General features: G+C 56.4%; 1 protein-coding gene across 1 annotated transcript; it reads left to right on the forward strand.

Moving 5' to 3' along the window:
• The first annotated feature begins 625 nt into the window (after positions 1-625).
• WDR18 (WD repeat domain 18) lies at positions 626-23,423 on the forward strand. Its single transcript, XM_073323792.1, has 10 exons — positions 626-890; positions 3,356-3,466; positions 7,963-8,096; positions 10,249-10,390; positions 11,450-11,593; positions 12,110-12,174; positions 13,440-13,564; positions 18,548-18,714; positions 21,776-21,844; positions 22,190-23,423. Exons 1-10 carry the CDS (start codon positions 681-683, stop codon positions 22,319-22,321), a joined length of 1,299 nt encoding a protein of 432 aa, XP_073179893.1. The 5' UTR covers positions 626-680; the 3' UTR covers positions 22,322-23,423.
• Positions 23,424-23,669: the final 246 nt, after the last annotated feature.

The raw sequence follows: 23,669 nt of genomic DNA on the forward strand, positions 1-23,669 counted from the left end.
CTAGCGTAGGAATTCACAAGATAAATTCAGGGATCCCAGGCTCTCCCTTGGAACAGCAGTGAGTTAGTTACACTAGGGATCTGCAGGAATCCACCTTAGTGCGGTCCCGGCCTTCTCCTAAAATGCACCCACCCCTTTTATCCAGCCGTGGAAGTTAAGTTTATCAACCCTGACTCGCTACAGTCGTGGAAGAGCTTGGCCCAGGGACGCCCACCAAACAAGTCAAATTGTGCAAATGCAGAGCACCCCCTGCAGCATCAACCACTCCACCCCCTGAAGAATGGCATCATTAGGCCTGGGCCGTGTTCCCAGCTGAGTCACCCCCCAGCTTCCTGCAGCGCTGGGGTGCCATGCTCTGCAGTGACAGGGAGAGGAGAGCCCCCACCCCATGCCACACGGCACCCCCTCCTGAGCCTGCAGCACCCCCCAGCGCATTGAAATCAGACTAACTTCAAGAGAACGCCCCCTACTGGGGGAACCCATCGCAGCCGCTGGGTCTCCCATCCACCGCTGGGACCGGCTGCATCCTGCTTAGCTTCTAGCCGCACGTGGGCGGACGCAGCTCCTGCGAAGCGAGGCGCCGGAGCCACCCTTCCTCTTAGCCGGACGGCGCCTCGTTGTCAAGCGGCGGCCGCTCTTAGGCCGGCGGCGCCCTCGTCGGCCTGGGCGGACCGGAGAAGATGGCGGCGCCCATGGAGGTGGCGCTGGTGACGGACGCCGCCGGGCCGCTGAGCAATTGCTCGGTGTGGGAGCTGCACTCGGGCTCCGCGCTCCCCGGCTACCGGGGCGGCAACAGCGGGGCGCGGGGCCTGGCGCTGCTGGGCGGGGAGCACCTGCTGGGGGCGCAGCTGGGCAAGGGCTACATCAACGTGTGGGAGCTGCAGAGAAAGGTACCGGGACCCCCCCCCCGGAGCCCCCTCGGGACACCCCCCCCGGGCCCGATCAGCCCCCTCGTCTCGGGCCTCGCCCGCCTCAGCGCCCCCCCCCCTCCGGGACCCGATCCCCTCAGAGCCCTTCCCTGCCACCCCCCCCAGCTCTTCCCCACAGTCAGGGGCCCACCTCAGAGTCCCCCTCTGGTGCCGCCCCGCAGCCCATCTCCAAGCTCAGCGCCCCCCCCCCCAGCAAATGAAGCTCCTAAGAAACCCCAGCAAGTGGCCGTGGAAGCCTTCATGGGTCAGGAGCAGCCCCAGAGACACCCCATTTCCAGACGCCTTATCCGATGAAGTGAGCTGTAGCTCAGGAAAGCTGATGCTCTAATAAATTGGTTAGTCTCTAAGGTGCCACAAGTCCTCCTTTTCTTTTTGCTTGTCCAGCAAGTGGCAGCTCCCCACAGAGAGCTCTGCTTGAGCACGGGCAACCCCCGCCCCCCCCCCCACTTCCTCTGGACTGGGACTTCTTCAAAAGATCCTGAAGAACCTTCTGGGTCAGGAAGCCCTCATTTGGACCCCCCCATCCAGTGCGCTGGTCTGAGTGGTCATGAAAGACAGTAAGGACATCCCTTCTCCATGTTTCTGGTTGGCCCCCTGATACCAGGGACTCACCCCAGGAAAGAGCCCAAGAGCCCCACCTCCCACACAGCGTGCTGAAGGTGTGTAGAAAGCCTCCAGGCAGCCTGGGACCAGGGCCAGGCATCCTGAGAAAAACAGCAGTCTCTCCACCCTGTCCCCCTCAGAAGTTTTAGAGAAGGATGCCTGGGCTCCCCGAAGCTGGGATCTGCTCCACATCCCCAGGAGAGCTGTGGAAAAATGTATCAGGGACTGCCACCCTGGGGTATCCCAGGGACCCCTGATAATTCCCAGCATAGCTGGAGAGTTCTCTGGTGTGTGGGAGTTGCTGTGAAACATACCAGAGAGATTTCTCCTGAGCCTGAGGACTCCTGTCCCCCAACTTCCACTCTCTGCCTCTTGCACTCCAGCCAAAAATGTGGGCTCCACTTGCTCAAACCTAGCTGCCCCCCACTTCACCAACCCGCACAGAAAAGCCCCAGCTGGCTGCAGGTTGTGTTTATGTTCATCAGCCTTCAGGATGAGACAGCCGAATGTCACAGGCCTAACCCTCTGCCCCAAATCTGGAGTCTCCTGTCCTTTGTCACTCCCATTCAGCTGAGCTATAGAGCACGATATCAACCAGCCCAAATATCTTCATGCACAGCCACTTCCTCGCTCCCATCCCAGGGTTTATTGCGCTTCCATCGGCTCCCTTACTCCACAGAGCTAGAGAAGAGCATCCACCAGGAGGCAGCATTAGACCCATTCATCAATCGGTGGGCTTGGATTATTTTGGTTCTTTAATTTTTCTATGATCTCCTTACCCTCTGGGCTGCTTTCTGCTGAGCCTCCAGGATTCCCCATCAATGGAGCAGAATTGTATTCAAATCCCTTTCCTTTCAACACCCCTTCCGCCTCCAGTGGCAGAAACCTTGTGGGGTAGGATAGAAGGGAAACCAAAATCTGTTTAAATTTCTTTTTAGCTGAATCTCTCACCCCTTTGGGAGTTGAAACCAAACCAGCAAAATCCCTAGCAATCTTGTTGCTAGCACAATTTTAACCACAGTGTGGAGAGTGCCTTTGTCTGTCCTTCACCTTCCTCCTGCTTCATTGTGCTGCTCCATCTTCCTACTCTGCTTGTTTCTCACCTCTGTCCTTTCTCTGTTTCATCTGCAAACTCCGGTGGTACAGGCGGAGAAACCAACCATGTATTAAGGACACTTGTTAAACGTTGAGAGGCTCAGTGAGAATCAGATATTGTTAGCAATGGTTTCCCTGTTATGGCATATGTTGGGATAGCCTCTGAGACCTTATCCAAGACTTAATTTACTTGGTTTTTTTTTTTTTTTTTTTTTAAGAATTCAGCTTGACTTTGAACTTTTTACTGCTTTTTGTTGACATACAATTAAATTACCCGGAGCTGATTAAACTTACACATAGGGTAGATGCAAGGTATACCACACATCTAAAATATAAAAGTATTAATTAGCTTATGTACACATTTGAAAGCAGACTGCCACATCCACCTTATATTTTACATTGTACTACACCTTTTATGACTGGTGCATTAATTTTTGGGACCCAATCTCTACACAGATTATGAGTTGGCCACACTGCACATATGCCATTGGACATCACTTGCTTTCCTGCAATCTCTTTTGTTCTAGCTACATATTTTACATATTTACAAAGCAACAGTGAATTCATGTTTTGTCCATTGTTTCATCTCTTTGATCAGAATGCACCAACAGCCTGGACTGGAGTTAAATCTGGGGCTTAATTCCTCTTCCCAGTTCCTATCCCACCCCCAGTGAATCTCTACCCACACACTAAGTGCTGATGCCCCCTTGCATTCTTTGTACTCCTAGGATCAACTCCAACAGAAGATCATCTGCCCTGGGCTGGTGACTTGCCTGACAGCTTCCCCTAATGGTCTCTACATCCTAGCAGGCATTGCTGAGAGCATCTATCTGTGGGAGGTAAGAAATCTTAGGGCTGCATGGAAGCAGCCGCATAGGCTGTTGAGTTAAAAATGAGACCACATATCGGTAAAGAACCCCCAGTAAACAGCTGACATCATTGCAGTGAAGTAAGCTTGTTCAATAGGATATTGGAAAAATAAAATATTTGTTATAATGAGCATGATTGTGCAGTTTACGTCTTTCATTTCTGCTGAGCCTCCAGGATTCCCCATCAATGGAGCAGAATTGTATTCAAATCCCTTTCCTTTCAACACCCCTTCCGCCTCCAGTGGCAGAAACCTTGTGGGGTAGGATAGAAGGGAAACCAAAATCTGTTTAAATTTCTTTTTAGTTGAATCTCTCACCCCTTTGGGAGTTGAAACCAAACCAGCAAAATCCCTAGCAATCTTGTTGCTTGTTCCTTGTTTACGTCTTTCATTTCCCATAGGGGCAAGGACTGTCGGTTGAGTACAAACCTCAGCATGTTGGCACTTAATAAAGAGACGACTTCTCGTTGGTACTTTGGTTATATAGATGATAGCTTGTGTTGTAGGCAAGATGAACACAGCCTGAGCTCTTGAATGCCTTTCATCCAAAACACTTTATTAATGAGACTCCACAGTGCTTCTGGGATCTGCGGGGGGGGCTATTACACCCATTTGTGAGCTAAGACATTGAGTTGGGGGCTTGCCCAGGGTAATACCCTGAATCAATGATAGGGTCTTCAGTACATGCCAGGAGGCCTAGCTCCTGCACTAACCACTAGGTCATGCTCCGCCTCCAAAGGCCAAGGAGTGCATTAGCTCAGGAAACGGTGAACTGAAATATCTGGTGCCAAGGGTCTGATTCTTCAGACAGGCCCTAGGCCTTCATTCTATGCCTTCTGATTCATTCATGCCTTTTCCCTGGCAAGTCACTGCAGGTGCAAAAACCAAGAGTGCCGTGTGTTATGGGCACAGAACTGTCTGCTAAGCTGGGAGCCAGCTTGAAAGTTTCACTAAATATTTTTGAGACTTAAATTCTTTTTTTTTTTTTTTTAACCCAGTTAATCGCCAAGGAGGCACAAGGACCCAGCAGTCCTTGAGGGGGAGAAACTGAGGCACGTGTTTGTCAATTGGCACTAAGTTCCAGGGACAGCAACCAATCCAAATGCAGAGATTTGCGTATGGTCCAGTTACTGAAAAGTCCCATTCCATTAGGCATCAGTAATTACACGTTATCTGTGCTCTGACTGGCTGAGGACTTTCTAGGCCAGTTACAAATATTTTAGGAATTCCTCCTCCTTCGCTCTTGTGGGCTTTGGAAACCACCTTTGTGTACTTACAAGAAAGTGCCACAAGGGGGCAGAGGCTGCCTTTCTAGCAGGGCATTTGCTTTATTGCATAAGGCTGTGAGAAGCTGTCAGGTACACTTTGGGGCTTCGTAGCCAGTTATGTGGGCAGATGCTTCCCCATGTTGTATGTAAGGGGAGAAAGGGGCCCCGACAGGCAGCCCGATGAGAGGGTGCTGGGTCTCATCTCTGGTGAGTACTCCCCTCCCCCCCCCACCCTTAATATTTGTATGGGAAGTTAGGGCTGGTGACAGGTACGGGCTGGCTCTGATCATCCCAGGATCAGAGGTGAGAGGGGAGCTTATTTTCCTGTGGCCCATTCCATCCTTGGGCTCTGAGCTGAAGCTACCCAAAGTGGTTGGTAGGAGGTGTTGTGTAGGGGTACAGCTTAAAGGGAAATCTACAATCATTTTGATCATCCCGACAATCTGAGTGTTGACCGGATAAGCTGGGTCAAGAGTCAGGACTCCTGGGTTTTATTCCCAGCTCTGCCCGCTGACTTGCTGGATGACCTTGGCATAGCCTGTCTCTTTGTGCCTCCGTTTCCCCGTTGTCAAAATGAGGATCATGCTGCTGGCCTGCCCGTGTTAGGAGCTTTGAGATCTTTGAATTCAAAGATTCTTTCGGTCCTTAAGTGTTGATGATTGCAGCGTTTTTTAGTAGTAGTTATGCCAGGCCCAAAACTGCTAAACTCTTATTTGCCCTAGGAAGCGACCCGACTTGGTCCAAGCCCCAGAGCTAAACTGCACAGCGTCTACCTTGTAGAGCTCTCAATCCCAGGGGATGTTTCTGAGCCTCGTTGTCTGAGCAGCTGTATATTTATTTATCAGATTTTTTGCTTTTAAAATGTGCTTGTGGTACAATAAAAATAATTCAGTCAAAGTGCTGAGTCGGGAATGCTGGGCGCACAGGAGCTCTATCAAAGATGTGACCTGCTCTCTACCTGGCTGTATTGACTAAATACTGCCCTTTCCAACCAGTGCTCTCAAAATGCTTTGCACCCACTAACTCCACCTGACAAACCGCTCCCCACCCCCGATAGATAGGAAAGTGTCTTTCCTTCATCATGTAGATGGAGAAACTGAGGTATGGGGAGGGGATTTTTCTGAGGCCGCACAGAACCAGAGCTGGGACTGGAACCCAGGAGTCTCGTGCCTTAACGGCAAGTCCATCTATTCTCCACTTCATCATGGCTTGGCTTCTTTTTATGCAGAAATCTGAAAGCAAGTTGGAAACTGGATCTATCTCTTCTGTGTGGCTCCCTCCCTGTCAGGCCCCCAGATAGTGTCACCTTTCAGCAAGAAAAGCACAGGGTGTGAGGGCATACCTTGAGCAACCTTTTCTCCCAGAGCATCCCAAAGAACTTTATGCTGATGAGCACGGAGCTTGGCTGAAATGCAGCCACCTCTCAGATGGAGCCAAGTCCAGCACAACAGACAGCAGCGTAGGGGAGAGACACCAGGGGACAAACTGCCATGAAAAGTATGCGCTCTAATGTGCAGGCAAAACAAATGGATCTTGGTTTGTAAGGGCGCGTCAGAGACACCAGAACGCAATGGGCTACATGGTGCTCGGTTCACCTGCCTTGAAGGGTTGAGCAGGGCATGGACCCTCCAGTCCCAGGGAGAATAGCGTTTCACACCTGATGCTGGGCTGTCTAAGCCACCCAGAGAGAGAGGCGAGCCCTAACCACTGGGCTAGCCTAATCTCGGTCTTGGGAGATCCAGCTTCAGTTCCATCACAGGCTTCCTGCATGACCTTGGGCAAGTCACTTTTCTTTTCTGTGTCTGTTTCCCATCTGTAAAACAGGGGTAACGGCAGCACTGCCCTGCTGCAGAATCAGTACATTAAGGATTGTGAGCCAGGTAAGTACCTAGAAAGATCGATCCTTCCCAGCCCTTCAACTTGAGCCCTCTGTCACCCAGAGCAGAACCTGTTCCTCACTATGTGGATGCACAGCTCTGCTTGGCTTTCCCCCTCGTGCCAGCCCGCGAAAGCGGAATAATTCCACCCTGAAGAGGAACAAAACTGCTGATGCCCGGTTTCTTTGAAGTCCTGTTTCCGCCAAGCCCCAGTCAGGGCTCTGCCCTTGATGGCCTTTCACCTGGACTTAATGAGAGCGAGGGAGTGAAGTGAGTATTTCATCCCAGCAGCTGCCCTCTTTATGTCCCCAGAAATCTGTTTGTTCAGCATCCCTGTGTGGGCTCGCAGCTCTTCCAGCCTTATGGGTAATTAGCTGTGCCTGGATGAGTTCAGAGAGAATCTGAGCAGGGGGAATTCCTTCCTGACATCCACTGCCCCCTCAAAGGAGAGGGAACCAGGGTTGGGGTGCAACTTATTCTTTGGGGAGCCTAACCCAGAGGGACAGTAATGGTAACTCTGAGATGCACCCTTGCCCCATCGCCTACTATTTTATGTGCAATAAAAATGTCTAATAATCTTGATCAGAAAACACCTCTTTCAGCTGCATTGATATTTAGGTCTCAGGAAAATGAACTTGTGTATTTTTAGAGGCATGGCCATTCTTGGTGGGAACATCCCAGGGCCCTGAATCTCCAACTTTATTGGCAATAAACGAGGGAGAAAAGCTAGTGGTGGCGGGGGAATCATATGTTAGTTTCTGTTTCTTTGTCATTTGATCTGCAGAGAAAGAGGTAACAATGTTGATATATTAACTGACCTCAGTAGGTTCCAGAGTCTAATCCAGCTGAGCTTAACGGGGACGGTTCTCACCTCTCTAAACTCTTGTTTCAAGCAGATGTCGCTGCGTCGATTACACTCGGGCATGTTTCAAAGGGTCTCTTTGCAACCCTGGGGGCGAATGGCCCTTTTAAAATGACAGGTTAGTTTGGGGAGTGCAGGAGGGCAGCCTCCAGAAGTGAAATACCAGCTCATCGAGCTGCCATGGTCCAGTTCAACTCCACAGATGAACTAAGCAAGGTCAGCTGTGCGTGTACACACGCTGTTTCTCTCTTTCGTTTACCTGTTGCATCCTGCCTGTGTGCTCCCTGGGGCAGGGACTGTCCTCTTTGCTGCTTGGCTGTACAGCACCTAGCTCACTGGGGTCTTGATTGGGGTTCTTAGATGCTGCTCCGAGGCCAGTAAGGACTGAGAGCAGGAAGCCGGGCTCCCAGGGCTGGGAAGTCTAGGGGCTTTCACATGTTTATTTTCTCTTGCTTTCCAGGTCTCCAGCGGGAACCTCCTCGCCATCCTGAACCGACACTACCAAGACCTCACATGCCTCTGCTTTACCGACGACAGCAGTCACTTCCTCTCGGGGGGCAAGGACTGCCTGGTCCTGGTGTGGAACCTTTACAGGTAGCATCACATTGCGGGGTGGGGGCTGGGTCTCCATCCACTGGTGCTGGGGAGCAGTGGAAATGTGGGCATCTTCCACCCTAGTGTTCTCCCACCCGGGGACGCCGTCTAGCCCAGTGCAGGAGCCGTGGCTGTGGGGAGCTCCCACGCGATGTGGGGAAGGAATTGCAAATCACTGCCGCAGCAGCCTCTGGCTGCAGAGTAGGAGCCGGGCCAGATGCTGTTCGCTCTCTCCCTGGTGAGGGGTTGCACTCGATTGTTCCACCAGGGATGTTCTGTCCTTTAAAGCGAACGTATAGAAACCAAGGAGCAGCAGGCAGGAAAACACCCATGCAGAAACACCCATGCAGGGTTAGCACTTCCTGGCAAGGTGTATCCATTTCCTGCGTATGAGGAAACTGCTTATGTCAAGGGGCCCTTCCCAAGGAGCACACTCCATGTAACCAGACACATGGAGTAACCCCATGTGCGTGTTTGAGTTGGTGTCACGTGGGCTAGGAGTCAGACCTCTGGAATTCTCTTCCTAGCGCTGAGTGGGGAATGCTGTCTAGTAATGAGGGTACAGGAGGACTGGGAGACAGGATGCCTGGGTTCTATTCCTAGTTCTGAGGGGAGCATTGTCTAGTGGCTAGATCAGGGGTATATGGAGACGGGGACTCCTGGTTATAGTCCCAATTCTTCAAGGGAAGCCTGGTCTAGTTAGCTACAACAGGAGTGTGGGGGCCAGGATTCCTTGGTTCTCTTTCCAGCTCAGGGAGCAGGGTGGGGGGTCCTGGGTTCAGTTCTGAGCTCTGGAAGAGGAGTGTGGTCTAGTGATTACAGTAGGGGGCTAGGGTGACAGGGTTGTAGACATGTGTTCCCAGCTCTGCCACTGACCTGCCAGGAACCTTTGGTAAGTCCCTTCACCTGTCTGGTGTCATGGTTGTCCCCGTCTGCTAAATAGAGCCATGTACCAGGGCTGCCCAAGGGAGGGCTGATAAGTGAATGTTCATAAAGTGTTCGCCCTTCTCTAGTGCCTTCATCAGAGATCTCAAAGGATTCTTATGGCTAATGGAGAAAATGCTTCATACAGCAGGGAGCGATCCTACCCTGGCTGGAAAGGGGGTGAAGTTCACCGGAGCGTATAGGAGACCTTTCCCTGCTCTGTGTCAGGGACACCTGCTTTGGTGCTGACTGGCATGTCCCCCCCCCCCCCCCCTACTGTGGGCTGGGTCCCACCTGCCCGTCGCAGGGGTGTGACATGCGGTCTGAGCTGCGTGGCGTGTATCTCGCTACCGCACTCCGGAGCTGCCTAGCGCTTGGCGGCTGTGAGTCTCCCTGGGCGGGGATGTCAGTAATTAACATGGAACCCTGTCCACAAGTCTGACCCTGCGTGGCTGCTGGGCACGCAGCAGCTGTGCGTGAATTGTCTTTACCTTAGTGCAGACACCGAGGAGGGGAGGGCTGGGATTGGGTAGGGGAGTAGCAGTTGCTGGTCGCAGGATGGCTTCTGCTGCGCCGAGATCCAGGAAACAAGACTGGGCTGCCGTCCCTGAGCGTCCTAACCCGACCCCATCCGGGGACACGTGGCAAACAGCACGGATCCTGCTGTGGCTGCTTTTGGGAGGCAGATGAGTCTATAACACCCCAGACATCTGAGTACGTCCAGTGGGGAGGGGAAGGGGGCGACAGTGGAGCGATGCCCGTTGACGGCTCCACGAAGTGGCGCAAGCGGGAGGAGGCCGCGGGTGAGACGTTTCAGAGCTGGGGACAGTCGCAAGCTCTGATCTTGGTCTCCTTGCTGAGGTTAAATAGCATCTCCGCGATGCCAAGCTCGCTCTTCCGCAGACTCGTTCCCTTCCCCGGCTCCCACGAGCATCCCTGTAGGGCCTCTTGGTGGAGGGGGAACTGGCCCGGGCTCCCCTTGGAAACTGTCATTGGCTTAATGAGCTGGAGGGGCGCTGTTACTACTCCCCAGCACTCAGTGAACCATCGCCCCAGGCCTTTCTCCAGCGTGTTGGCAGCCGGGCCTTCGCTCTCCCCATAGCTGCATTGCTGCTCCCTGGAGTTACATCCCCACCGCAGCCCTTGCTCCCCCCTCGTGTGGCAGCTGAACTGTCCCTGCTGCATTAACCTCCTCCCCCCGCCCTTGCTCTGTTCTTCCCCGTGGCAGCACACTGCAGGTTGAGCACTCCCAGATCCCTGAGCCCCGCCACGTGTGGTCTCGACACAGCCTGCCCATAACAGACCTGTCCTGTGGCTTCGGGGGCCCCTTGGCTCGAGCGGCCACCGCCTCCCTCGACCAGACGGCGAAGGTAAGGGCTGGAGCTGGCAGCCCCGGCGTCCTGGACCGTGGCTTCCGTGCGGCTGGCCAAACGAACAGGTGCCCTGGAGGGCATGTGCGGCTCCCAAAGGGTTAAGCTCGAGCCTCTCTCCGGGGGCTGTGGCTGAGCCTCCGGGTACCGTTTGCAGTCAGTTCAGGTCCTTGGCACGCTCTCCGGTGACTCAGACCTGCCCGTCCTAATGGGGTTTCTCCTCCGAACATTAGCAGCTATTCTGTCGCCTCAAACTGATGTCGTCATGTGCTTGGCAGCTTCCCTGCTCTCCGGGGAGGGGCCTGGTTAGAGCCCTCTGCGTTGTACCCAGCTGGCAATCGCTCCATCTGGCAGGAGCACCGAGCCATGCAGGCTGCAGTACGGGGGCCAGCCCCTCTGAGCCTGGTCAGCTCCAGCATGGGACATTAAAATATCCCAGTGGGTCCCTAGGAGGGGAAGCTGCCATGGGATATAATCCCCGTTTTACAGGCAGGGAGGTTAAGGGGCTTGTCCAGCCATGCAGTGAGGCTACGATGCAGCTGGGATGCCCAGCCTTGTGGTCTGACCGCTAGGCAAAGCTCCCCCTCTTGGAAGGTGATCTCTGGGGAGAATGAAAAGCATCTGGGAAAGGAAGACAGCTCTAGAGCATAGATAAAAGAGGGAGCCTGGACCGATCAGGCCGCTTAATTGGAAGTGGATGAAGGGAGGGGGATGGGGAAGGCAGGGGGCTGGGTAACCATCCTGTGTTGAGCAGCATTGGGTCCCATCTGTATCCTTGGGGTGGTGTTGTCTAGAGAGGAGAATAGGGCTGGTCAGTACTCCTTACTTTGCCTTGCTTTGTGACCTTGGGCTGGTGGGTCTGTGCCTCAGTTTCCCCATCTGTAGCATGGGGGCGATGCTGCTCTGATTTTCAGGTGGGTTAGTGAATACTGGTGAAGTGCTGAGACACGCCCTGCTGGAAGGTGCTAAGGAAGGACACCATGTTATAATAATGTTGTTCCTAAGCAATTAACCCTTTTGTCCGCCTGTCCTGTCTCTCTCTCCCTCCCTCCCCCCCAGCTCTGGGAAATCTCCTCCGGAGAGCTCCTGCTCTCTGTCCTCTTTGATGTGGGCATCATGGCAGTGACCCTTGATCTCTCAGAGTATCACATGTTCTGTGGTGGCATGGACGGTTCCATCTTTCAGGTCGACCTCTGTGCCTGGGTGAGTGACCTAGGAGGGGCCAACTGGGCACTGGCTACCCTGGGCGGGTGTCCTGCCAGGTGGGTGTCCCAGGGCGTGTGTCTGTCTGCCTGCCCTCTGCTGGGCCCCCTCCCTGCTCCAGAGGAGAGCACATCCCTTCGCCTCCACTTCCCGGGCTCAGACTCCGCCGGCCCTGCAAGGGGGAGAACTCTGATTCAAGGGACAATGGATTATGGAGCTAAGGCTGCTCCGTCTCCCCTGCTCGGCCCCCTGTCCGCACTGGTCCCATGCGGTAACCCCAGGGGATGCTGCACTGTGTCGTGGTGTTCGCCGTCCCGACACAGGATTGCAGCAACCCAAGGCCTGAAATGAGCTCGGGGCCGCTTTGGGGTCAGATCTGGGAGGGGCTCACATCCAGCTCTGTCTGTCGTGCTCTCCCCTTGCGCAGAGCTTCAGAGAGGCACTTACAGTTCCGCGGGGGAAAAGAGGCCAGGCTGATTCTCCTCTTAATTCTCTCTCCTTCCTTGGCTCTTGCAGCCTGTTCAGAGAGACCGAGCCTTCCAGTCGGAGCGGGAGAGTGGGAAGATCTTCAAGGGGCACAGGTGAGGCGTGGCTCTTGCAGCTGCTCTGTCTCTAAGAGCACCCTCCTGCTCCCAGCGCCAGCTCCCTAGCACTCGGCCACGCCAGTGATTTTAGGCAGCCGCCTCCTCTTCCCTCAATGGCTCTTGCGAGCCTGCAGAGGCCGCAGCTCTGCGGGGAGCCGCAAGCTCCGCGCACAGAGATGAATTCCAGATGAGAAATAACCCAGGGAAGGGCAGTTGTACTGCAGCCATTGTACTGCTGCTCGAGGACAGGGAGTTCTCGGGGCCTGCTCTTCAAACAGGGATGATCTTGGGAGCAGGAGAGTCTAGTGGTGTGGAGAGAAGCCTGAGAGTCGGGGCTCCTGGGTTCTGTGCCCAGTTCTGCAAGGGAGTGCAATTCAGTAGCTAGCACAGAGGACCTGGAGCGAGGCCCTCCTGGATTTTATTTCCAGCTCTGGGAGGGGTGTGGCCTCGTGTTTAGACAGCAGAGTGGAACAGGCATTCCAGACTCCTGGTCTGGGAGGGGAGTGGGTAGAGCAGGGGTCGGGGAGCAGCTGGGCCATGTGGGGTCTGTTCCCACAAGCAGAGAGGCACAGCACGTGTCATGCCAGCTCCATGATTTTTGTTGTTAAACCAACTCTTTGCCCAGTTGTGATCTGCAGAGCCAGGAGGTCCAGGGTCCCTGGCCTGCCGGGCCTGGCACAGCACTGACGAGGGGCTCGCACCACCGCTGAACTCCTCAGATGGGGGAGAAGAGGCAGTGGAGCATGCAGGGACTGGGCAGGGCATGTCAGGGGATGAGGGCGGAGCCTCAGCAACCCCAGGGTCTGCCGTGAATGATGGGCAGGCATTGGGGTGTATGGCGGAGGGGCTCCTGTCACTGCTGCTCCCCGCCTGAGTCAGTAGCTGATTAGTGACCTCCCCTTTCTTTCCATGCCTGTGCCCCAGCCAGGCCGCGGTGACCCAGCGGATGCTGGTCTCTCCCGGCCATCAGTGCCACTCCTTGCATTAGCCAGAGAGCGGAACTAGGAGGCACCTTGATGTGCTTCCAACCCCAGGAAGGAGGAGCTTGGATCCTACTGTGCAGCTGTTGGACTGCAAGGCCAGCCCACCTACCAGGAGTGGAGGTGGCCAGCCAGTGGGGTGGCCTGTGGCCACTTCAACCCTGCTCCTCTCTTCTACCTCCAGACCAGTCCCTGTGTCCCCCATTGTGTCTCCGTAACCCACTGGCCACGAGCAGCCAGTCAAGCCCTTGTGGTCTCTCACCGCTGTCCCTCTGTCCACAGGAACCAGGTGACCTGTCTGTCCGTCTCCACGGACGGCAGCCTGCTGCTCTCCGGCTCGCACGACGAAACAGTCCGGCTGTGGGACATCCAGAGCAAGCAGTGCCTGCGGACAGTGAATCACAAAGGTGACCGGGACCCTGCGCACCCCTCCCTCCCTGGCATGCAACCCTGCAGAGCCTAGCAAAGCGAGCCAAGAGCAAATGGCTTGCACCGGTTTTCCCTGCGTGAGACCATCTGAGCTGAGCCCTCCTCATACAGAGACCTCAACCTACTGCTGTGGGGTTAGGGGAGGCTTAACCCCCTTGCTCCCACAGCAAGTTTACAGGTGGAGAGAGGAATCAGGTCGGGGAGGGAAGGGGTAATGTTGTTTTTGCAAGCTCCGCCCACATGGGGTGCAGATCTTTTGGCTCCTGGAGCCAGGCTGTGACTCTGGCATGCGAATACACCCGGGGGCTCCGTGGTGAGGCTTACATGCCCTACTGGAGTAGCAGGTGGGTTGCTGCATGGCAAGGCTTTGGCAGCACGTGGGCCGGGTTCATACCATCCGTCCTCTCCAGAGTCACCCAAGTGTGTGGGAGGATGCTAATCCCAAGTGTCTTTGTACTGGGACGTGGCTAGAGAAGAAGGCATCTCCCCTTCCCCTGCCTTCTTGTGAGGGTGTCTGTCTTCTGAGTCCTTGCTCCAGGTTGCCATGGTCCGTTACAGCTCATTTCCACGCTCTCCGTGCTCTCGGGGAAACACGGCGGCGGGCGGGGATGGACAGGAGGGTGACCTGGGACCAGCAAATGCACTTCACTTAGCAGCCTCCCTACAGCGTGACACATTGGGGCTGCTGCCAGCCCAGGCTGTGTCGATGGGCTTGTTGCTAGCAGGCTGGTAGGTGTGAATGGTGATTTCCCCCTCCCCCCGAGGATTCCTATCCTAGCTAGCCAGCCCCCCCTCATCTGTAGCCCTGCTTGATAATCCAGCCCCCCTTTGGAGGGGAGCTGCGGGCAATGCCTGCCGAGGCTAGTTGTTGAAACCATGCAGGCCACTGAAGTACCATCGATGGTGAATGTCAGCAGGGCTTTGATTTCCTGCTCCATCTGGGTGCCATGCAGGACGAGACGTTGGATTGTTCTCTCTTCTCTTCTCTCCCCCCCCCCCCCCCAAGGTCCCTGCTAGAGTGGGGTGGGTGGACTGTGAGAGAGAGGGTTAATTGCCACATGCCTCGGAGGCTGTGAAAGTGCAGCCTGCTACGGTCCCACGTCCTGAAGGGGCGGCAGCTGCTGCTGCTCCTCCTTTTAGCAGAGTCTCCCGTGCCATGGGGCAGCAGGGCCTAGCGGGAGGGTCTTGGAGCTACCAGGCGTAGCCTGCACACCCCTGTTGCAGCTCCCGAGGGCACTGGGAATGATGGGGTGAAACCGGCAGGAGCCAGGCTGGCCCCTGCTATTCCTAGCCCAGCCCCAAGTTGCTCCCCTGTCCGGTGTTCCCACCCAGTCAAAGAGGCTTGAGCCTGGATAAAGGGGAGACCCAGCTGATGATGAGCATTTCGTGCAGGGAGCGCTGCTGCCCCACCTGGGCGTTCTCCTCCTATATCTGCCCAGGAGATGGCCCGAGCGAGCTTGATGTGCCACTAAAAGGCCGGGATTCACCGCTACAGTTCCCGAGGCCATGTGACTTTCCAGTGGTGTGTCTCTCCCCATCCCTGATCACTGCCATCCCTCAGCCCAGAGGCCTTCAGGACCCAGATCCATCCCGTAAACCGGTGCTCTGACCCTGCAGTCCAGCAGCCTGCCCACGAGGGGTAGAGACAAGCACAGGCCTGGCTCACGTGGCTGGGGCCAGTAGCTGATGTTCTGGTGACCTCTGGGCTAGAGCCGCTGGGTGAATGATGCTCTCCAGGCAGAGGGCAGGAGAGAGCTGCCCCCAGGCCAGGATGGAGAGCGAAGTACAAGAGACAAACCCCAGAGGAGGCTGGAAATAGATCTGAGGAGTCAGGGGCCGGCATGAGCCTGCTGCTCCCAGCTAGAGATGACCAAGGTTGTTATGCCAATATCCTGCATGGCGCGGGCGGGCAAAGGAGGCTTTCCTGCAAGGTTTGCTCGTCCCTGGCAGGCTGGGTGGACTGATGGACTCTGAGTACTTGGTGCTAGCTGGTGTTGATTGATGAGCTGTGACTCCAGGCTGGGCTAGCCAGCATGGCTCCTCTGGCACTGAGCCCCATGCCTTAGCCTTAGGGGGAGCAGCATCAGATCTGGAGAAACATCCCTGGGCAACCTTCGTCTTGACAGGCCCGGGCGGTGGAATTTGGGCTTTGCACAGGGCGAGAGCAGAGGAGTTGGGAATGGAGAAAGCGGGCAGTGTGATGGAGCAGGGAGGGTGGCAGACTGGAAGCCGGGTCGCCTGGGTTCTGTTCCCAGTGTGGCCACTGACTCCCTGTGCAACCCTGGACGAGTCACTTTCCCACCCAGTGCCTCAGTTTCCCCATCTGTAAAATGGAGCAAATGGTGCTGCTCCATCTTTGTGAAGCACTTTGAGACCTGAGGAGGGGGGCGGTGGTGGGGCTAAAGCACTGAGCGGGGACTCGGGGGAGACTGAACTGGGTTAGGGGCTCCGGTTGTTAGCACGTCTGAGGGAGTGTTCTGGTAAGTCATCTCGTTTATTGTTACTCGACCGAGTTCCTGTGGCCGCATTGGCAGGAAGCTGCTAGCTGGCCAAGAGCTGATACGTCCGTTACTAAATGCTTCTGGGAAGGATTCTCCTATTCCTCCCATGCCGAGGGGGACCGGCGGGTACCAGGCTCTGCAGCACTCTGGCGCAGGGAACAGGGACTGGGCACAGTGCCGGAGTGTTGGGATCATTTATGACGGCTCTGGGGACTTGTGGTCTCTTGGCGCTCCTTGCTAATTGCCTTCCTGTGAAGATGCCTGACCTGCTGGGGACCCCAGGGCTAATCTCTCTAATGGATGCTTTCAAAGTTTGTCAGCTTGCAGGGGGGAGCAACATTTTAAAAAAGTATCTTCGTGGCAGAGGGTGGCTTTGGAGAGCAGCGCTTGGCACGGGGAGGCCAGCTTGAGAGGCAGAGCCTTTAACTCTCCTGCTGTGTCTAGACCACAGCGCTGCTGGGTACACCATCTCCCCAGTTACCCAGTCCCCCGGTACCTAGAGCCAGTCCTGGCTGTGTCCCCCTGAGAGCTGGGCCAGAGTCCATGGCGAATTCTGATCAGCCTGGGTTTGGGGATGGCACTGGGGAGCAACATCCCACCCCCCAATGATCGTACTGCCCCCAGTGGATGTTCAGCCCTCCTCCCCTGGGCGGGAGACCCACTGTAGCGTTCAGTCCAGGACCCACTTCAAAACTGGCAAGAACCTTCCTGGGCCATGTCTTGATCTGCTCCCCTCCTTGTTCCCTCTGCCTCTTCCTCATCCGCCACTTTGTTGGCGCAAGAGCCTTCTCCTCTGCGTTTCCTTCCATCCGCAGCCGCCTTCGTTCATTCCTTTGGCCTGCCACACTCAGCTGGGAACGTCTCTCTCCTCCTTGAATCCCCCCCTACCTGCCCGGTGCTATCGAGCTGCGTGGAGCAGTGAGGGGGGGGGACCGCACAGAGCTTGTTTTTTATTAGCTACTGCTGTGGTGTTCTGGCCCCGCACGTGCCCCTGCCCTGCCCCACCCCCAGGTGCTCACACCTGCTACTCCGGTGCATAGGGGAGCCCTCCGGGCTGTGGAGGCAGGATTTGGAAGGGTGTTTGCCTGGGTGATGGATGCAGTGACTGTGCGCGTGTGTTGGGCGGGGGGGGCGTTGGGGCAGGAGGACTGATGGAAACCAGTCTCCTGTGTGGGTAAAAGCAGTAATTACAGCGCTCGTTAACTCCACGTCACGCAGCCCGGTGATGGATGGCTCGCTCTGCAGAGGACAGCTGGCCCGCTGCACTCTGGGCTCCGGAGCCCATGGCGGGAGAGGGGCTAGGTGCTCTTTCCTGTCTGCAGAGGGATCTTGCACCTGCAAGGCCCGGCTCTACGGCGGGGGTGGGGGGAGGAGACATTTACCCTCCTCCCTACCCCGATCTTCAGGGTCCCCAAGTTACTGACAGCCCAAGTGTGTCCAGGCTTTGTCCTGTGTCTACATTGTACGTCAAACCAAAGTATTGACACTAGCCAGAGTCTTACGACTTTAACTTCTCAGATCCAAGCTTTTCCAGGGGCCTAGCGAGGCCCTGACTCCTGGAAGGTTGCTTGGTTCTTAAATAGCGACTGCCAGGGCTGCCCCCCCCCCCCCGGAAGGGGGCCCTAGGTCCGGCCCTGCTATGTGCAGCAGCAGAGGGAAGCAAATCTGGTCTGCTGCGGGGGGGGAGGGACGGGACTTTCCTCGGTGTCCTGGTGGATTTTGGAAGCTAATCTGGTTCCTTTGTGAAACTGCTGTGGATGTTCAGGGGTCATGTGCGGGGGGGTAGGGTCACCAGTCTGCCCTGCTGCATGCATCCCTTACTGGCTCCAGCCTTCCCCTCCTACTCTTCCCTCCCCACCCCACCCCCAGCTGGGTCTTCTGCAATGCTGACACTGGAGGGTAGAGCTTCTGTAACCCCATAATCTCCAGCTGCTGAGGCCTGAGTCCCTCTCCCTGGCGCGCACACTGGTTCCAGACAAAGGCCACCCACTGCTTTCTTCTCTTGTTTTGTGGGGCACAAGACCCCCTCCCCACATCACAGCAAGTCCTGGGGAGAGAGCTGATGGGGTGACAGAGCAGGAGAGTCCCCAAGCACTTTCAGCCTCCTTTCAATGAGCCAAACCCCTCTGCAACTGGAGTGCTTCCCTGGGCTTTGTGAACAGGTTGGGGCCGCTTTGTCCCCCTGCGGGGTCGTCCAACACCCCTCGGACTGCACCACGCGTTGCCTCGAGCAGGCCCCGCTGAGTCCTGCGTCTGGCGCTTTTGGGTCACTAAGGTGGCTCCCCAGGTTTGATCCGCTGCTCTAAGCCCAAGGCTATGCTCCCTGCCAGAGCCAGGAAGAGAACCCAGGCATCCGGGCCGCCACTCAGCCCTTCCTTTCATTTCTTGAGCCGCCCAGGTGACCTGTGAGCATCTGCACTGTGTAAACTTGACCGGCTCTTCCTTTTGCCTCCTCCCCAGGCCCGGTGACAAACGCCTTCATCACACTGGCCCGAGCCAGCATGTTTAACCCAGACAGCAAGCCTGGCGTGCCGCTGCCCAAATTCAGCAAACACCTGCACGGGACCGAGAGCAGCGAGGATCAGCAAGCCGAGGGGGTAACGGTGCGCCTCGGCCTCCACCAGCAGGTAGAAGCGAGCGGCACCAGCGTCTGGCCTGGGAGGGAGGAATGGGCTGGGGTGGGGGGGCATGGATATTGAGCCTTCTAGCCAGAGCAGAAGCAGGTGGCTGGTCCCAGCTGAGCTGATGCTATTGGGTGGTAGCTTGTTCTGGCACAGCAGAGGTGGGCAGAGAGACCTGATGGGCACTCAGTTTACAGAATACCGTACTCCTGTACAGTGGATTGGAACGGCCTCAAACTCCCCATGTCACGGCCAGCACCCCTGGGACTGGCCATGGGATAAATCAGGCTGATCTAGAGGTTAGAGCTAAGGGGGCTGGGAGTCAGGACTCCATGGCTCTGGGAGGGGAGTAAGATTCTAGTGGTCAGAGCAGTGGCAGGGGGACAGGGCACTTGGGGTGTAGCACCTGGTAGCTTGTCCCAGGAACAAGCCCCTGAGCTCCTATCAATCTGCCCTGTGAGATGCCCCCTTTCTCATGCAGAATGAAGGAGCCCAGCTGCTCTGCCCCACCCCTCGTCTTACGCAGACCTTGGCTGAAGGTTCTTTACTGTCCCCAGGTGTCCTAACGAACTGCTGGCTTTCAAGAGCTTTCTAATTAACTGATTGTGGCTGAGAAGCTGGAGCTCTTCCTGTCTCAGTGGGATGGGGAATTAGAGAACCCTTATCTTTCTCTCCCACCCACAGAAAGGGCTTAATTAGCACCATGCCAGCTTCCTCTGAACTAATTGCTGGTGAAGGGGAGAGGGGCTTTAGAAGGTGGGAAAGGGATCCAGGAACGAGCTATGGCTCAGCTGGGGCTGCGCTGTCATGTCGTGCAGGGGGCTAGGGAGCCTCTGTCCAGCCTGGGTAGAGGATGGTTTGTGTCGCCTGCTCCCTGCTTATCTTTCTGCTAGAAGGGTTCAGGTTCCATGAAACCCTGGGGTGTCAGGGCTTAGCAGCACACAGGAGGGAAGGAGAAGGTGCCAGACCCCTGCAGGGCCAGCGTAGGTCCCCTTCCTCTTCCCCCCCACCCCCAGCCACACCTCTGCACAGTCACGTCACCAAGGGCGGTAGAGATCCTTGCTCCCCAGTTTGTTACGGTCGCCCGCTGGAGCCGTAGTGCTGTGGGAATCTGCCACTGCGGTGATCTCATCTGATCCCTGAAGCTCATCACACAGGGGCGGGTGAGCAGCTAGCAAGGGTGACAAATCGGGATGGGGTGGGGGTAATGGACGCCCATATAAGATAAAGCCCCAAATATTGGGACTGTCCTGTAAAATTGGGACATCTGATCACCCCAAAGCAGCGTCAAGCCAGGTCGGTAACCACATGAGTGATGCCAAGTGCTGCAGGACGGGGTGGTGACGGGTTGGCTTCCCTCTGTCAGCACTGGCCCCAGTGGCCCAGCACATGAGGGGCACAGGGCTGCTGGGAGCAGGGTGGGGGGCGCATCCCTTGGAGGCTGTGCTGACCTCAGTGCCTCAGCCTAGCACTGGGGGGCGCTGTGTTGCTGGGAGCTGTGGGGGTGACAGCCGGGATCCCCCTTTGAAATCAGCGCTGACCCTCTGCCCTAGCAGAGCACGCGGAGGTGCTGTGCTGTAGGGGGTGCTCTCATCGCTGGCAGTAATCTGTCCTTCCTACTTTCCACTGTCGCGCGGGGAGGGTCACGCTGGGCGTGGTCGTGCTCCAGTGACGACGGGGATTGGCGCCCACCTGGGGGACGCACGCAGCGCTGTAGGGATGTATATTAGTAACAGTCAGGCTCATTATGTGCCCCCTTTGCACCCCTGCCCTGTTCTTACCTCTCTCTCCGGCAGCCCAGCCCACCCCCTGTGTGTGTTCGTTCGGGCAGCGGGGAGCAACGCGAGCCCTGCTGGGCTGGAGACATCTGTCTCGTCCTGCAATAGGACAGCACCTCTTACCTGACAGGCTGTCCCTGCTGCAGCCCCGTGCACACACACAGAGGAGCCGGGGTCAGGGCTAGATGCTGCATCCCCTGCAGCTCTGCTCGGCAAAGGCAAGCTCCTGCCCGGTTGTAATCGCCCTCCGCAGCCGCTCCTTAGCTCTTCCCCTGCGCCACTGCCCTGTGCACACGTGGAGACCGGTGACCTGAGGCATGCAGCCTGCCTTTCGCTAGCAGTGGGGGCCTGGCGCCCAGGGAAGTCAGCTGAGCACCTTTGCAAACCAGGCTGCTCGGGACTAGCCCAAGGTCACGCAGCAAGTCCGTGGCAGAGCTGGGAAATCCCTTGCTGTAACCAGTAGGCAATTGCCTACCCCTTTCCCCCTGCCGATGTCTCCCGGCTCCACTGTGTCACTGGGGCTTGCTGTCGCAAATTGCATCTGAGCTCTCCGACCTTAAACCACCTCCCCAGTCGTTCTGCGGGGGGAAGGGCAGTTCTCGTGCTGGACAGGAGAGCGGTGTGTAAATCTGACTCCGGGCTTCTCCCTGGCCTGCAAGTAGCCGTGTAGCCAGGCTCCAGAGCACAATCTGGAAGGAGTTGGGAGCCGCCAGCCCTCAGGGAACAGAAGGGGGGACCAGGAAATGGAGGACTCCGCACCTGGGAAGGAGCGAAGGGGCCACTGAGTACAAGGAGGGAAAAGTCCCTGCTGCCCGAAGTGAGATCTAGAGGGATAGTAACGCCGCTGTTTGTGGCCCCTCCCTGGGGCCATCTGTGTGGACCCGGGGCTCCCTGCATGGTTTGCCACCCACTGTCTGCGGAGGATGGTGCGTGGCAGGGAGACGGGGTTAGCATGGCTCGCGTGCGCGCACCCCCCTCCTCTCTGAAGAGTCTGCAGCACCTTGCTGCTTCTCATCTCGGGGATGTACCAAGGGGAATGGGGCGGGGAGAAGGGGGAGTGGGCATTGTTCAGCCGGCGGCGGAGCGAGAGGAGAGAGCTCGTGTCTGTGTTGCCTGGCCGCAGCCCGTGTGCGCGAGGTCTCCGATGAGCCCGTCGGTCTCAGCCAGGTGTCAGTGATGCGGGGACCTTCTCTGGGCACTACAGTGGGTTTGGGGGACGGTAAGACAATGGGTCATTGTGAGAGGGCCCGGATCCGCCTCACCAACCCCTCCAATGTGTTTCCTTGCAGGGGGCTGGGGAGAGCTACTTGGAAAAGGCTGAACGGTTCTACTCGCAGATGTGCTCAACAAGGGAAAAGGTGAGTCCCACGCACCCCCCTGGGGGCCCCAGCAGGGCTTGGCGAGGGATGGCAGTGGAGGGTGGTATGAAATGGGGGGTACCTCCTTCCAGCTATGCCAGGCGCATGGGGTGCTCCCTAAGGCTTCTAGGCTTCTAAGGGTTAAACACGTTCCCCAAAACTTGGGAACCCTCCCAGCACAAGGTTAGGGGGTGACTCAGGATGAGGGGTAGAAAATAAGAGGTTTGCGGGGTTACTGTCATCTTGGGGAGACCCTGGTTACTTTGTCTTGCTAGTTCTTCCCCTCTCAGGCCTGAGGAGTCGAGACCCCTCCTCCAAGCCATCTCTGCCCCCCTCTCCCTGCAGAACCTGATGGGAGACCAGGAGCAGCTGAAGATCCAAGTGACTGAGCTGGAGGACGAAGTCAGCACGCTCAGGAAGATCAATAAGAACCTCTTTGACTTCTCTGCCCGCATCATCACTAAGTCAGCAAAATGAGCGCTCGCTCCGCCCAGCCCTGCAGAGCTCTCGGCGGGGAGGCGGCTAGGCCCCCGGGTGTTGGTGCCCACAGACGTGTGAGCCAGGTAGTCCATGTGGCCGGGCCACCTCCCGTGGAAATCCACAGCACAGGCCGAGTAAACAGGCATCCACACATGGACTCCGACGCACAACAGACGAGCACACGTAGGCAGGACACCAGGTGCCATCAGACAGGCATTGTCCATGTAGTCCCACGTGTCTGTTTTCACACACCTCTGTCTGCATGCCTCGGCGTATGCAGGGGAAGGGCAGTGGGATCTCAGCGTTGTTCTGGGCACTGGCCGTGGGGGAGACCAAACCAGGACTTGGACAGTTGCCAGTGAAGATACTAAAGGGAAGTGTTACCAGGTTGTGGGGAGAAGGGAGGTAGATCCAGGGGATACCACCCTTCTCTTCCCCTTTTTCTTACTCTGCCATGGTGCGTGGACCGAGCAGCAAGTGCTGCTTTTGTCTCCTAACACACTGGAGTGGGGGAGGTGACGCTGCGTCTCTCTCCCCCTCCTCGAGTGGAGATGCTGCTGCTTGTCCCTGAATCCTCTGCACTAAACCGGCTGGCTGAGGGGCAGGGTTGGAAGTTCCCACCGGTGCCAAATCTGGGACTGACCATCACAGAGCCTGAGCCAGCAGGACACCGAGGCCTCTTGGAAGCCCTAGTCCTCTCCCCAACCCCCAACTCTTCAGCTGGCTCGTTTAGTGCACAGGAGGGATGGAAGAAGCTTGTAGTCTTCCCCCTTTCTGGCCAAGCAGAGTTTGTTTTATCGGGAGGGGGGTGACAACCCTGCTCCAAGGTTGGTGGACTATTTCAGGGCATGAGATTAACCCTTTGTGGGAGGTGCATTGGGTGCTACATGGATGCAGTTGCTTATGGCAGAGCCGCTGAGTCAAACTAGTCCCCAGCCTGGGAGGTTATTTTTTTATCATCATTCTGGCTCCAGTTCCTTTTGTTCTCAGACCGTTTTCTTGGGAATTTGCCTTTGGACTCTGTCTCCTTTTGTATCGTGTTGTGGCGTTTGGTTTGATTTGGGGGTTTTTTAACATAAAAATTGTTTTTATAGTGATACGTACTTGGGTTCTTCAAGTCTTTCTGTAGTGCTATCTAACCCAGGATCTCAAAGCACCCTGGTATTTGGTTAAGCCTCATAACAACCCACTCCCCAGTGGCGGGGGGGTGTGTGTAGTTGTATCCCTGTTTCACAGATGGGGAAACTGAGGCACAGAGGCAGGGAAGTAACTTGCGCACGGTCACTCAAGAAGTTTGTCTCTGATTCCTTGTGCCCTGCTTTAACCTGCTATTGGACCACGCTCC

This window comes from Lepidochelys kempii, chromosome 25 (genome assembly GCF_965140265.1).
Source record: "Lepidochelys kempii isolate rLepKem1 chromosome 25, rLepKem1.hap2, whole genome shotgun sequence".
Lineage (NCBI taxonomy): Eukaryota > Metazoa > Chordata > Testudines > Cheloniidae > Lepidochelys > Lepidochelys kempii.

Excerpts from the sequence above, each read along its gene's own strand:
- WDR18 (XM_073323792.1), top strand. The coding sequence starts at position 681 with ATGGCGGCGCCCATGGAGGTGGCGCTGGTGACGGACGCCGCCGGGCCG. Across the intron at positions 891-3,355 it reads TGTGGGAGCTGCAGAGAAAG|GATCAACTCCAACAGAAGAT; the intron begins GTACCGGGACCC and ends TTGTACTCCTAG. Across the intron at positions 13,565-18,547 it reads GCGGACAGTGAATCACAAAG|GCCCGGTGACAAACGCCTTC; the intron begins GTGACCGGGACC and ends CCTCCTCCCCAG.